General features: G+C 40.1%; 1 protein-coding gene and 1 long non-coding RNA gene across 3 annotated transcripts in view; both read left to right on the top strand.

The window, feature by feature from the left end:
- LOC110506257 (MAM domain-containing glycosylphosphatidylinositol anchor protein 1) overlaps positions 1-6,852 on the top strand; it is a 399,885-nt gene extending 393,033 nt beyond the window's left edge. For both annotated transcript variants that reach the window (XM_090221721.1, XM_021585690.3), the window contains exon 19: positions 736-6,852. In XM_090221721.1, coding sequence (XP_090077847.1) covers positions 736-830 — 95 coding nt within the window. In that variant the 3' untranslated portion in view covers positions 831-6,852. The remainder of the gene's footprint in view (positions 1-735) is intronic.
- Positions 1-15,841, top strand: part of LOC149971349 (uncharacterized) — an 812,381-nt gene that overhangs the window by 512,837 nt on the left and 283,703 nt on the right. The window lies entirely within an intron of this gene.

Below are 15,841 nucleotides of genomic sequence, written 5' to 3'. Positions count from 1 at the left end.
TCTATTTTCACATACTGAGAATACGTCATGTGATTGTGCTGTTTCCCACTATTCGTTGATTTCGTTAGCGCATCCAGTAGAGTATGACATTTGGGCATTTAAAGTATACTAGATTTTCAAAATGTTGCTAACTAATTATTTCTCATACTCAAACGGCCTACTATTTAGGACACAAGTATTGTTATTCGGAAACGGCCAGTGACATTACAAACATTTAAATAAAAACACAGTACATCAACTGTACTATGAGCTTCAAATTCCCTGTCGAACACACAATCTAGTCTTTGATTCGGCTCGGTTTAGAGATCTTCATGTCGAACAAGAGGCGAGAGGCGAGCAGTTTGATGATGACATCAATGAGCAACTCGTCTCTCATATGCTATCTCAAAGCACTTATGACACACATCCAATCTCCATTGTGAACCCTGCTTCTGAAGTGATAAAATACATTACTCCCTTATGCCAGTCTCAGGCTTTTAGTGCCATATCCCTCCACTCTTTCTCTCTTCATAAGATCTTGGGATTGAGTTACAGTATCTTACAAGGCTTTACTGTAAAGGTCTCCCATACAGTTTTTAAATATGGGTTACTAGACTAGATAAAAGTATTGTACATTTAACAAAATCTCAAGATGTTTCACATTTTCATCTCTTTTTATCAATGTGACTTGTGGGTTGTGGACAATAGCCTATTGAGCTCAGACCATTCAGTTTGTTCTGTTTGTGTTTTCCACAGTTCTGATTGGGGGAGCCCCAGGTCTGCGCTCGCTCCCATTGGTCGCCTCACTGACCGTCGCCCTCTGCTCATATCTACTGCTGCTCTACAGATGATGAGCACAACGCACAGCGTCCCCTGTCTGCCGAGACAGGCAACTGCCCAGACTTGCTCTCTCTTCTTCTCTCCCTGTGTCCCTCGCTACCTCTCCCCACTCCCCTCCCTTCTTCCTCTCACATTCTCCATCCACCTTTTTAGTTTTCATCTCCAGCCCTGTTTTCGATGACAATCCATGCTTCACTTCTCCCATTACACCTTGGCTATGCTTGTAACTGACTGTCATTTGATTGACTCTCTCTCTCTCTATCATTCTCCTTTTCCACACTCACCCCTTTACAGTCGTATGTGGCTGTTTTTTCTTTCAACCAATCACACTATTTTTAACTGAGGCAAAGTCGCAAACTCAATGACCTGACCTTTGACACCCAATATCACTCAATCCAACCCCTCACAGCAGACACACTTCATTCTTCTATTCACTCTCACACACTCTTCCGTCACCCCCTTTACTCTTTCCAACCCCCCCAGCGACCACCCGTATCCCTGACACACCAAAGTGTCGGACACTCTACCAAAGATGATGAAGAACCTGAGGAAAAAAGGGAAAGGATGGGTGGGGGGAGGGGTTGAGAATAATAGGATGACAAGGGTAGGGGGGTTCCCCCCTCCTTATTGAACCCTCCCCTTCGCCTCCTTGGGTTGGGCGCCAGGGAGCTGCCGATCACAGCAGACTGAGTGACTGACAGACTAAGGAGGCTAGGAAGGAAGGAAGGAAGGAAGGAAGGAAGGAAGGAAGGAAGGAAGGAAGGAAGGAAGGAAGGAAGGAAGGAAGGAAGGAAGGAAGGAAGGAAGGAAGGAGTTCCCACTTGCCTCTCCTCTACCGGTCATAGCCGTAGATGACTTGTGTTGGATCGTACGTGTACATTTCTCTATATATGATATATTACAAAAGTTTAAACAAATAAAACATTTAAAAAAAACACTCATGGACATGAGCAACGTTACAGGCTGCAACAAAGCAAATCTACAGAAGCACAAATTTATACAATCTACTCCCTTTTATTTGGGGTTTCCTCCGTGTGTTGTTGCTGTATGTTGTCCCAATCGAACTATTTGTGTTCTTATGGTTTTTTGGGGGGCGGATGTGAAAAAAAGAGAGTGGTAACATTTATGTGGAAGAGATGTCTGGATGTGTTGGTTGGTACCTATGACACCCTTCGCCTATAGCCCACTTGAGCACTCGTGGCAGGGATGGGCCAGTCACCTCCATTATGCCCACCACCCCACTCTCCACCCCAAAAAATGACTTGACAGAGACTACGACTAGCCTCCCCTACTCATTCACCCCAGCCAGCCACATCCCCTATCTTCAAAGTCCAGCCAGTAACAGCATCTCTCGGACTTCCTGCGGTCTACAGACAATGGACCTCCTGCTTCCTGTACAAGGAGAAAGTGGAGGTGGAGCATGATTGAAATCAATTACGCCAACCACGTCGATAAGCATCATTTAAATGAGTCATGGATGTAGTATATTGGGGGCAGGGCGTCAAAATCCAAGAAAATGACCAACAGGGTAAGGAGATGGGGGGTGCAGATCCGATAGATGGATTCTATTTCACAGGTTTCCGATGATGAATGTCATGTATAGGATTCTAGAGAAATAACTGAATCAACAACATTTGGAAGGCAGCAGGTCCAATTTCCTACAACAACTGTATCAGCCGATCGAGGTTGAATGTCTTCGATGTAACCATAGTTTATTTAAGACGATAACTCATGTAACATTGTTACAGTATGATTGTGTTTCTCTGTGGAGCAATAATCATTCACTATCAGCTCGCATAGTTAGCCCGAGCACATCGTGATTGATCAAAGTCTACATCCTGCAAATGCACCTGCTCGCCCAATTAAGGTAGGGATTCCAATGAGCCCCAAGCACATTGTTGCACAAAGGTACAGATTCAATCCGATCGTAAATTCTTGACAACGCAGCTTTTAAAGGCAATGTTCACGTTCACAGTAAATGCTTCAGATGTCCGTTCAAACAGAAATCACCTTTAAAAGCTGCATTGTCGACCATGCGATCGGATTGGATCTCAGCTAAAGTAATTGGTCACAATCTAAGAACAAAACAACACACTAACCTAACTGATGATGCAGAACACATGTAACTGGCTCGTTCTTCCTCTCAAGATTAGTATCCAAAAGTCCGCTGAATCGTAAACCGCAACATACTAGGCACTTGTAGATCTGAGAGGGTTGGATAGGTGTAAGCACGATGGTGGGAGCTCCATCTTACCATCTGATACACCAGGTGGAATTGTTGCTATATTGCTTATACCAGTCCAATCCTTTCATATCTACGCAAGTGCATGGGAGTAGAGACTAAGGGTTGATTTGGTATACAGGGGTACTGTTACATCAGTCTTCTCCAAATAAGTGTTGTACTTTTACTGCATGAGGCTTTTTTTTATCGTATCGGTTGCCGATATTACTTATTTCAGCTCTCACCTTCAACTTAAAGTTCTCAACAAGGGAACCTTGTTCATATACATACACAGAACATGGACATCAAACTGTGTGCCTCTAAGACTTGCTTCCATAATCTTCCTAAATCAAAGCACTTGGTAAAAATCGGGTGTGGACACGCGATTTCAGATGTCAAGTGCATTTTGGCTGTCTTTTTGACATCCCTCAAAGTCACATTGTAATAGCTACTTAGGTCCATACTGCATTGCAAGCTCATGAGAAGCATTGTTTTATTAAATGTATGTCATTGTGATCTGGGAGCCATCTTGTGTGGTCCTAACCTCATGCTTGCTTGTACACTTCGCTCGCTCACTTTAACTGTAACACCCATATGTATGTAACAGCAGCTCATGTCTTAGCGTAGATGCTCTCCAACGGTTGTTGGAGTTTTGGCATCTCAGGTCATGTCTTGAGCCAACATGGTGTCACAGGGGGTAAGGTGTCTTATCTCAGCTCTGTGGTGTTCATGTGCTACTCACAACCAAGAAACTCTGAAATATCCAACTGGGAAACTCGGTAGAAGAGTGCTTGATTCATCACTTGGAAGCTTTGGACATCAGAAGCTCAGAGTTATGACGTGTGGGCAATTTAGGGCTATTTTTTTGTTCCAAGATTCTTTCAGAGTTTACGATAACTCTGGTACCACATGACAGCAGTTACTGTCTTGCCGACTACCCATTTCCCACCTTTATCCAGTAAGCTGTGCATTTCGTAAGCATTTTTGGCAAGCGCTGACCATTTGCTAGCAAATATATTTAATGTATATTTACAACTATCTGTAAGTATAGGCAGGAGATATGCAGGGTGGCAATGCCTGAATTAGGACATAACAATGATGCATCAGAATCAGATGCAACTGAAAGATAATTATCAAAGTACTTTATCACATGATTTTAAATGATAATGTTTCATTAGGAAATTTGAACTCATGTTCTACATGACCCCAAAGAATTCAGAGGCTTGGTGCAATTGATGTTCACTTGTTGTTTTATTTCATTTGTGGTTTCTTCACACATCTAGAGTATTTGGCAATTATGAAGAAGGTAGCGGTTTTAAAAGGAAGATCAATTGTTTTCCCTTTTATTTTGTATTTATTTTCGTTAAAAAAATATATATATATTTTTTTTCAAACCAAGACTACAATATCAAGCTAAATCAATTTGAGACCACACACATTCCTGTCCATGGTCACATACTTTACTAGAAAACAAATGAACATCTTCTTTAAATGGAGTTCCACAATAATCATATATGTGTAGCTAAGCACCTGCAGTATGTGTATCATTACAATTAGTCTCAACACACTGAGCGTTTGAAACACAACACGTGTAGATGTAACCGGATCCTACTATACCTGTACCTGCTGCTGTGTTCGGGAGAGCGTGGGAGGGTCCACTTCAAAATATATTATACAGTACTTTAAATACATCGCTGACACTGATTACAATTATTACAGTTGAGTAACCTGCATAGAAATGCCCAGGGCCTAGACTGATCATGTTAAATACCCAATGGAAGAAAGGGTACAGCACAGAAATAGAGAACCATAAACCTTGGATTAAATTTAATGTAATAAGATTTTATCTTTGTGTCTTCTGTGTTCTTTATTATAGAATACTTCTCAACATTAACACTGTTGTAAAGTCAGGTGAATTCCTTGTCAATGAAATATGTGGGTAGGAATACTATGAAATGGGTAAGAATACTATGAAATGTGGGCAAGAACATTATTTTGGGGGAAATAAGCATTAACCAATATTATATTTATTGTTGAGGGGAGAATTGTACAATTATGAATTTTGATCTTATGACATGATGGTTGAAGTGCCTCCATTGATCTGAACCTGACCTTCAGTATTGGTAGTAATATTTGGTTGTTTGAATTCATGGTCTTTCTTTCCAAAACTCCTATATGAATTGAGTTGTACATTTTTAATATTGACAAATGTTACACAGCCTACCCTTAGGTGGTCTTTACTGTCACCAGATCAATTGGAAATTAAACTAACCTGCATACTTCAAATGAAACCAAGAAATGCCTGAAAATGAGGCAATTTTGTGTTGACAAATCAGATATATCCAATAGTTGGCCATTTGAAATCTATTCACTTGTGTCCAGAAAGGAGTATGCAGCTGTTCGGTCTGAGGTATAATTCATTGTGCTGCTTTTCATGCACTTTAATGTGAAATTAAATGTCTTGAAATGTATGCCATTTGACACCCATTGTGTACAAATGCTCGTTTTTTTAGTACTTCATGATTGTCACATCACTCCCTCATTAGCTGAGGTTGTCCTAAAATCTACACTGTACTCTATATTATTGCAGTCTGGTTTAAGGTGTAGATTATCAATATATTCCTCTAGTATACAAGACCGAATGGGAGTTCAGTTCACTGGTATAGTCCCTTAGGTTTGCACATTTCTGGAACCTTTCTGACTCCCAGTTCCCTCCCCGCTTATTATCTTCTGATTTCAGGAATTCTACAACCAAGATTTCTGAAAAGATTGTGAATTTGGTAAATAAATGTGGCATTGCCACACCTCCAGTTATCTGATGTTTTTGCATGATCCAGGTTAAAAGGTCGCCAGTTCATGCTGAACATTTTCAAACCTCCACTACAAGTGTATGTACAATCAAAATGTTTTGTTGTAGATTATCAATCTATCATCTTTTGTCCATCATATCCTTGTAGTTATCTGTCTAAAACAAGAACGTTAGAAAGGACTCCCGACATGCAGGTTAGAGATCAAATAAGCAAGTGCCTCACAACTGCTATTCCTCCATGAGGTGACTTTCCATCCATGAAAACCACTTCAGCCAGTTAGCGTAGTGTCCAAGCAATATCTGTGGCAATGTTCAATGGCCAGTCACTCAGTCACTAAAAATGAACCCCTCTTCCATTAGAGACATCCCGGCACACACCATTGATGCTCTACGTATTCAACAGCAGGACCGACTGACTGTTACTGTATAGGTTTTCACATCACTGCCTCACTGCCAGTGCAGACACTTTGTCCACTCACATAAAGGGTGCGTTCCAGATACAGTGATTTTGATCAGGGCTAAGTTTCCCAAAGACATCTTTAGCATTCAATAATCATTGTTTGTCCATTGCCCTACCTATGGATTTAGGATGATATTAGTGCTAAAGATAATAGCCATGTTATTGGGAAAGTCACCCCAGATCTTTATAATGCCTGATCAACCACATCAACATGATGTAATCATCCTATAATCTACGCAGACCTGTGCAGGATCTGTGTATCTGGAGCGCAACCAAATGACTGAACCCTCCCCAATGCAGTCAGATTGGTCAGAGTAACTTCACAGCTCCTGCCTGGCTGTGCAGACTTGTGCAATGTGTGCGGATCCGAGACAAAGACGGTGTGTGTGTGTGTATATGCACCTTAGTGAACGCGCGAAGAACGGTGTAGCAGTGCTGGGTGTTGTATATTCTCTGTCATGTACTGAAATATTTTAGAGGAAAAATATATTTGAAATATGACTCCAAAATGTATGAATAAATAATCATGAAAGAACAAAAAAATATGATTTTTGACTTCTTTTTGTCATCTTCTCCAATACACACAGTGGGTTCTCGCACATGTTGTCACCATCACACGTACATAATGATTTCACCATAAAAACACCTCTTGGGGACTTGTTATGCAGTGTAAAATGCAGAATTCCAACTCCCACACTATCCTCTATCCACCAGTTTGTATTCAAGCCTTGCATATTACCAGCATCACAGTGAATTTAGTAATCAGAGCTCATTCACATCCTGTGGCTGTAAGTAGCATTACAGACACCTGCGTTCTCTCCTCCTGGCATATCAAATAAACTCCAAAATGAGATTCCCATAGCAATTAGCAAGCACAAATCATTATTCAAATGTCTTGTCGCATGTCATGCAGTTTCGGAAGTTATTCAGATCACTCGGCTGTGTTTTCGCTGTATAGGCAGGGGAAGTTGGAAACAATGTTCATATAGGAGGCCCAGCACTTTTGAGCATTGTAGAATTTCCCACTACCTTTACACGACTACAATTTGCAATTATCCTCTGTTTATGCTCCGATACTGTACACGTACTGCACTTTTTTTTATAGGAGATCCAGGGCTACAGACATGTAGGTTCAAGTATAGGCCTCGTATCATTACACACATACAGGTTCACAGGAAACCGGGTCGGACCCTAGGATATACACCGAGTGTACAAAACATGAGTTGCATTCCCTTTTTCCTTTCAGAACACCCACTGTTGAGCGTGAAAAACTCAGAAGCGTTGCAGTTCTTGACACACTCAATCCAGTGCGCATGGCACCTACTACCATACCACGTTCAAAGTTACTTAAAAATGTTGTCTCACCCATTCATCCATTGAATGGCACACATGCACAATCCATGTCTCAAGGCTTAAAAATCTGTATTTAACCTGTCTCCTCCCGTTCATCTACACTGATTGAAATTGATTTAACAGGTGACATCAATAAGGGATCATAGCTTTCACCTGGATTCACCTGGTCAGTCTGTCTTGGATAGAGAAGGTATTCCTAATGTTTTTTATGCTCAGTGTACATTTACTTAACTGCTACTTTAAATTGAGAGCACCTATAGCTAACAGTTAACAATACCTGTCTTGGTCGGTCAATCAACTTTGACCAAGAACCACATACAATACTTTTGCCGAGTGACATAATCCTGTTCTGGTATGAACACTTCAGTTGTAATGTTCTAAAACCTAATTTGTCATAAGTATAAAATTAGTAGTAGTGACACTAAAGCACATTATTGTAACATGTCCTACACAGTCTCCTGGGCAACACATTTCAACATGTCTGGCATTGTAACATGTCTGACCACGGTCTGTACAATTTTTGAGGTATATCTCTGCAAGCAACAGTTTAGTGTAATGCCCCAAGGCTCCAGCGTTACTAGATACTAAACAGGGTCTGTTATTCCAGCCCCTTATCCATTGCTCCTGGGCAGCTTTGACCCCTGACCTCATCAGGGAGAGCCTTCTCACTTCAGGACAAGGAAACGATCTGATGGGTCCAGCTGAGTGTAGTTGAAGAATACATAATGTGTCAAAGTTGGAGGGGATGGGAGGAAGGTGGTAGTGATGGTGGTAAAGGGAGCGACAGAGTCTCATTAAGATAATTCCCATGCAGCCTTGTTTACAAGTTCTAACACTGGAATGTGAGTTGTAACACTTTCTCATTCTGAACTTGTTGGCTACCACCAGTTAACGCTTGATCTGATTGAATCTAGGACAAAGACCCAGCTGGGTGCACGGTCCAGCGCGCTTCGCACATTCCACACACTCGGCAAGCTCCATGCTCTCTGTCATTTCCCCCCTCCTTCCCTTTCTCTCCACTCATCCCTCCACCCCTCCCCTTTTTTCCTTACTGTCTTCTCACAAGGCACAATGGCGGGGCCCGAAAGACGCCAACTCGTTTGCATTTTCGTGATCTGTGACAGAGATAGATATCGGCTAATTAAGCTGCTCTTGTTCTAGACATGGCTTATTGGTGGGTTGGTATGATCCGGTTGATTCAGATGCTGACTCTCGTCGTTTTAGGCTCTCGTCTCAAGTCATTTAAAAAAAAAGGTTTGCTTTACTTAACTAAGTTAATTCCCGGGTTGTTTCTCTTGTCTTATTATGAAGGCAGTGAGACTAGCTGTTCTATGCTTACTTTCATTATCCGCTGAGTACAGGCTACTTTTCATGATTGGTGTAGGCTAATTTAGTTTGATCATAAACCTGGGAATAGGCTTGACTTGGATACTCTGTGACACCCAAATAAGTAGTGAGTGTGGATGTTTTTTTCTAAACAAGAAGTTAAGGTATAATGATCATAATTAGAAATTAACTTCTGTTGTTTAATGTCCCTTAACTCCGTGACTTGTTGGAATATACTTTTCCCATCTAGAGTGTTACTTTCCCTGTGAAGGACTTCATTCAGATTCTCAAGACTGTTAGAAATCTGGAATGCACTCTTTTTTTTGTCAACTCCCAGCCCTAGGCTGAGGTAAAATATAGTTCTTGTTTCATAAATGTTTCCACAATGAATTTTGAGACAACACTCAATATTGTATACATCTATTATTCCCCGTCTACAGTGCCTTAAGAAAGTATTCAAACCCCTTGACTTTTTCCACATGTTGTTGTGTTACAGCCTGCATTTAAAATTGATTACATTTAGACTTTTTGTCACTGGCCTACACAATACCCCATAATGTCTAATTGGAATTATGTTTTTAGAAATGTGTTTAAAAAAAAATAATACAAATGAAAAGCATTCAACTCCTTTGTTATGGAAAGCCTAAATAAGTTCAGGAGTAAAAATGTACTTAATAAGTCACATAATACGTTGCATGGACTCACTCTGTGTGCAATAATAGTGTTTAACATGATTTTTGGGATTTCGGGTAACACTTTACAATAAGTTTCCATTTGTAAAGGGTTGTGAATGACGCTATTGACAGTAATTTATCATTTTCAGTGATTGCACAGTTAAACAATAGTTTTTTTCTCACGTTTGGGTGTGATGCATTGTTGCTTTGTCCCAGGAAGTTCATCGGCGTACATATCACTAACAAACTGAAATGGTCCACCCACACAGACAGTGTGGTGAAGAAGGCGCAACAGCGCCTCTTCAACCTCAGGAGGCTGAAGAAATTTGGCTTGTCACCTAAAACCTTCACAAACTTTTACAAATGCGCAATTGAGAGAATCCTGTCGGACAGCCCACAACCGCAGGGCTCTCCAGAAGGTAGTGCGGTCTGCACCCAATGTCACCAGAAGGCCAAAAAAATCATGAAGGACAACAAACACCCGAGCCAATGCCTGTTCACCTTGTTATCATCCGGAAGGTGGGGTCAGTACAAGTGCATCAAAGCTGGACCGAGAGATTAAAAAACAGCTTCTATCTCAAGGCTATCAGACTGTTAAATAGCCATCACTAGCACAGAGAGGCTGCTGCCTACCTACAGACTTGATATCATTGGCCATGGAACACTAGTCACTTTAATAATGTCACTTTAATTATTAATAATGTTTACATATCTTGCATTATTCATTTCATATATATATATATATATATATATATATATATATACTGTCATGACTATTATTAATGTGATGACTTATTTTATCAAATCAATTAACTACGTTTAATTATTACTTGATTAAATGAATCATTTAACAATCAACTCATTAGTAACTTGGGGCACCATGGGAAAACTTATTCCGAATTATGGGAAAACTTATTCCGAATTAAACTCTTCTAAGATATATTAATATCTATAGATAAGTCACTTATTAATGTGTTATTACTTCATCAGTCTCATTCTGAATGTCATTGACTTCGGAAATCTGCACGTGATAATTCAGCGATACACAAATTGGCTTAATTATTTATTTACCAACTAACTAAATAATCACACAGAAATACATAAAGACACACACAGTATAGATTATTGATTACCTACATAAGGCAATGAGAAGTCCCTAGTGGATTATCAAAAACATGACCGTTTGGTTACACAATGATGGGAGAGACAAATAGAGTGGATTTATCATACATACCTTTGGAAAACACGCTCATCGTAAATATGAATATTTAGCACACTAACAACCGCTCATTAGGATTTAGAAATGCAACGTATATTTACGCTTCGATGTCTTTCTATGTCGTCGAAAGTAATAGTTGAAACTACTCATCCATCTATTGCGAGGAGTTCGAGGAATGTAAGACTCTGGTTTGTCCACCAGAGGTCACAATGTCCTTTGTAGTTGTAGGCTTCTTTTGTTCTGGAGTGTACGTTAGAATGGATTCATCAAAGGTGTATCACACTGTGATGAGGAACTGTTCTTCTTTCCTGTCTGCGTTGAGTTTCCTAGGCTAACAGTACCTAAACAGTTGTAGACTGTGAATGTTCCGGTTAAATCTTTAGCTTCTTCACTCGTTGACAGTTTGAGGGTCTTATCATTATCTGGTGTTGTAGTTTTAAACCATTTGTCAGTCGTGTTGCCACCGCTCCACGCTGTTTGATCTCATTTAAATTCCAACCACGTTCTCTGGTCTAATATGTTAATCTTTCAGCAAGTCATTTTATGCATTCACCTTGAAGAGCAGTTCCATTATGTTGCCACAATGTCTGTGGTCACATGGGCGTGGTTACTGACTTGGCAAAAGTTTATATGAAAAACAGTTCTCATTTAGAAAGTTAAAATCACATTGCTATTTTTCACAAATAGTTTCATATTTAATCATATACGTTTTACAACATTTAGATGTACATCTGATATCTACATTGTGAAAGCTCTTAAAGATACAGTTATTTAGTTATACCATCCTTAATGATATCACAAAACACTAAATTACATGATTATTGTTTGGATCCCCACCGACCATTCCAAACGTTTGGATTCCAAAACTGATGTTCCAATGTCCAATCCTTTGACATTAAAGTTTTTGCAAGAGCCTCTCTTCCGTAACACTCAGACATTCCATTCTCAAAGAGAGAAAGTTTATGACTGGCGTTAAGTCATAAAACCGGCCTTCCCCTTCCTCTCTGGTGGGAGATGGGGGGAGCGGGGCTATCTTTGATCCTCACCCAGGAGTGAGAGTTATAACAATACTTTATTCTGTACTATCTACTGTGCTATTTACTTAGATTTGTGTGTATTAGGTATTTGTTGTGAAATTGTTAGATATCACTTGTTAGATATTGCTGCACTGGAAGCACAAGCATTTCCCGCCAACCACAATAACATCTGCTAAGCATGCGTATGTGACCAATAAAATTGGATTTGATTAAAAATGTAAAAAAGGAACAGAAATGGTTGGATTTCAATGATGTGTCTTGCCCCACGTTTGAAACCCTGATGATACATTGTTACACTTATTCCAGGAATTAAAGCCTCCTCTCTTGTCTAAAACCTGGTTCAGTCTGTTTTCCATCAGACACTGGGACATTACTTCACTTTTCAGCAGGACAATAACCTAAAACACAAGGCCAAATCTACACTGGAGTTGCTTACCAAGGGGCAGTGATTGTTGGCTGAGTTACAGTTTTGACTGTTTGAAAATCTATAGAAAGACTTGAAAATGGTTGCATAGCAATAATGAACAACCAATTTGACAAAGTTTGAAGAATTTAGAAAATAATAAAGGGCAAATATTGTACAATTCAGGTGTGCAAAGCTCTTAGAGATTTACAGAGAAAGACTCACAGCTGTAATCATCGCTGCCAAAGGTGATTCTAATATGTATTGACTCAGGGGTGTTGAATATTTATGTAAATGAGATATTTCTGTATTTCATTTTTAAAAAAATTGAAAATATTTCAAAAAACATGTTTTCACTTTTTCGTTATGGAGTATTGTGTGTAGATCTATTTAATCAATTTTGAATTCATGTTGAACTTTCTGAAGTCACTGTAGACTACTCTCTTTTCTATGGGAGCCCATGGCACTGGTGCAGTAAAATAACAAAACCCACTCAATATGAAGATGTTCTGTAAATATGGAGCCCCCAATGAGGATAGACTCAACAGAATATGTTTTAACATGGCACTGGTTGAAGCTCCCTGTATTTTCTTTCAAAAGTCAGTAAAATGAGCAAGTTCAGCTACATGTCATTCTGTCATAGGAGACCAGTATAGCCTATAGTAAAACACGGTTTTGTTTTTGTCTTTATTTTTTTTTATTTTGATCTTGATCAACATAGAGGCCTAGTCAGAAATTAAGCATTTATAAAATGGGATGCAAAGTTGGATTCAGAAGTGTGTGTGTGTGTGTGTGTGTGTGTGTGGGGGGGGGGGGGGGGGGGGGGCATCTACACACTTTTTTGGGGCATCTACAGCTAATGTGCCATTTTCATTTAGAACAAAAAGTAAGCAACAATGCCCACAGTCATCAGGTAAGAGATCATAATTAAATATGTTTAAGTGAATATTAAGACTGAAATAGTTCAAAGGTAATTCAATAATTCAATAATAGATATTGTGTTGCACCTTTAACCAATAGCCTAACAAATGAACAATTCTTGAAAATAAATACAAAGATTTGTGATTGTAGAAATCAGTGCCACACAGACCTCTACTGTGCACCATGACAGTGAAGCCTGTAATGTTAGAGCTGTTTCTTACTGTGTCAGTGTGAAAAGTAGGGAATTAGCGAGGGCAACTGACAGATCAACAACATTACGTTGCCATACTGACTAAAAAAACTCAGATTGCACTGAAAAAGTCAGAATATTCATCTTCAATCGTTTTGTCGATGGTTTCATCATTTGATTCAGGTCTAGTGTGATTGAGGAAAAAATAATAGCTAACGTTAGCCAGCTCTTTCTCTAATGGTACATAAACCTGCGAAAGCTAGCCTAGTTAATTTACTTCTGAAAAGGGACAAAACAAAGAATACAAAACATTTCTGTACAAACAACAGCTGTTAGATAGCAATAATAGCCACCTCAATCCCCAATAACTATCTGACAGATAACAAGAGGCTAGAGCTGACCAGGCTGTGGCAGCTACCAGTATCCGATCTCGATAGGACAGTGAGGACTAATTTCTTCCTGAGACCACTGGAGTAAAAAACAGATTATTATCAGCTTCGATTCAGTCAGCGAATAAAACCGCTTCGCCAGGCCAAATACATATACGCATTTCTTGAAACATTAATATCTTTATATCTATTATAGACATGTTGGTATAGTGGTGAACCTAAAGGTCTTTAGTGGTGAACCTAAAGATCTTTAGTGGTGAACCTATAGGTCTTCAGTGTGTGACAGGTTAGTACAGTGGTGAACCTATAGGTCTTCAGTGGTGAACCTGTAGGTCTTCAGTGGTGAACCTATAGGTCTTCAGTGGTGAATCTTTAGGTATTCAGTGGTGAACCTATAGGTCTTCAGTGTGTGACAGGTTAGTACAGTGGTGAAACTATAGGTCTTCAGTGGTGAACCTGTAGGTCTTCAGTGGTGAACCTATAGGTCTTCAGTGGTGAATCTTTAGGTATTCAGTGGTGAACCTATAGGTCTTCAGTGTGTGACAGGTTAGTACAGTGGTGAAACTATAGGTCTTCAGTGTGTGACAGGTTAGTACAGTGGTGAACATATAGGCCTTCAGTGGTGACAGGTTGGTTCAGTGGTGAACCTACAGGTGTTCAGTGTGTGACATGTTAGTACAGTGGTGAAAATATAGGTCCTCAGTGTCTGACAGGTTAGTTCAGTGGTGAACCTAAAAGTGTTCAGTGTGTGACAGGTTAGTTCAGTGGTGAACCTAAAAGTGTTCAGTGTGTGACAGGTTAGTACAGTGGTTAACAAATTGTTATTCAGTGTGTGAAAGGTTAGTACAGTGGTGAACCTATAGGTCTTCAGTGTCTGACAGGGTATAACGGTGGTGAACCTATAGGTCTTCAGTGTGACAGGTTTGTACAGTGAACCTATATGTCTTCAGTGTGTTACAGGTTAGTACAGTGGTGAACCTATAGGTCTTCTGTGTGTGACAGGTTAGTTCAGTGGTGAACCTACAGGTGTTCAGTGTGTGACAGGTTAGTACAGTGGTTAACAAATTGTTATTCAGTGTGTGACAGGTTAGTACAGTGGTGAACATATAGGTCTTCGGTGTGTGACAGGTTAGTACAGTGGTGAACCTATAGGTCTTCAGTGTCTGACAGGGTAGAACAGTGGTGAACCTATAGGTCTTCAGTGTGTGACAGGTTAGTACAGTGAACCTGTAGGTCTTCAGTGTGTGACAGGTTAGTACAGTGGTGAACCTATTGGTCTTCAGTGTGTGACAGGTTAGTACAGTGGTGAACCTATAGGTCTTCAGTGTCTGACAGGTTAGTACAGTGTTGAAAATATAGGTCCTCAGTGTGTGACTGGTCAGTACAGTGGTGAACCTATAGGCCTTCAGTGTATGGCAGGTCCATACAGTAGAGAACCTATAGGCCTTCAGTGTGTGACAGGTTAGTACAGTAGAGAACCTATAGGTCTTCAGTGTGACAGGTTAGTTCAGTGGTGAACCTAAAGGTGTTCAGTGTGTGACAGGTTAGTACAGTGGTTAACAAATTGTTATTCAGTGTGTGACAGGTTAGTACAGTGGTGAACCCATAGGTCTTCAGTGTGTGACAGGTTAGTACAGTGGTGAACCTATAGGTCTTCAGTGGTGAACCTATAGGTCTTCAGTGGTGAACCTATAGGTCTTCAGTGGTGAACCTATAGGTCTTCAGTGGTGAACCTATAGGTCTTCAGTGTGAGACAGGTTAGTTCATTGGTGAACCTACAGGTGTTCAGTGTGTGACAGGTTAGTACAGTTGGGAACCGGTAGGTCTTCAGTGTGTGACAGGTTAGTACAGTGGTGAAACTATTGGTCTTCAGTGTGTGACAGGTTAGTACAGTGGTGAACCTATAGGTCTTCAGTGTGAGACAGGTTAGTTCATTGGTGAACCTACAGGTGTTCAGTGTGTGACAGGTTAGTACAGTTGTGAACCTATAGGTCTTCAGTGTGTGAAAGGTTAGTACAGT

This window comes from Oncorhynchus mykiss, chromosome 26 (genome assembly GCF_057628025.1).
Source record: "Oncorhynchus mykiss isolate SJ-2025 chromosome 26, ASM5762802v1, whole genome shotgun sequence".
Lineage (NCBI taxonomy): Eukaryota > Metazoa > Chordata > Actinopteri > Salmoniformes > Salmonidae > Oncorhynchus > Oncorhynchus mykiss.
The sequence above is the reverse complement of the archived record's forward strand: the minus strand, read 5'-3'. Positions and strand labels throughout refer to the sequence as shown.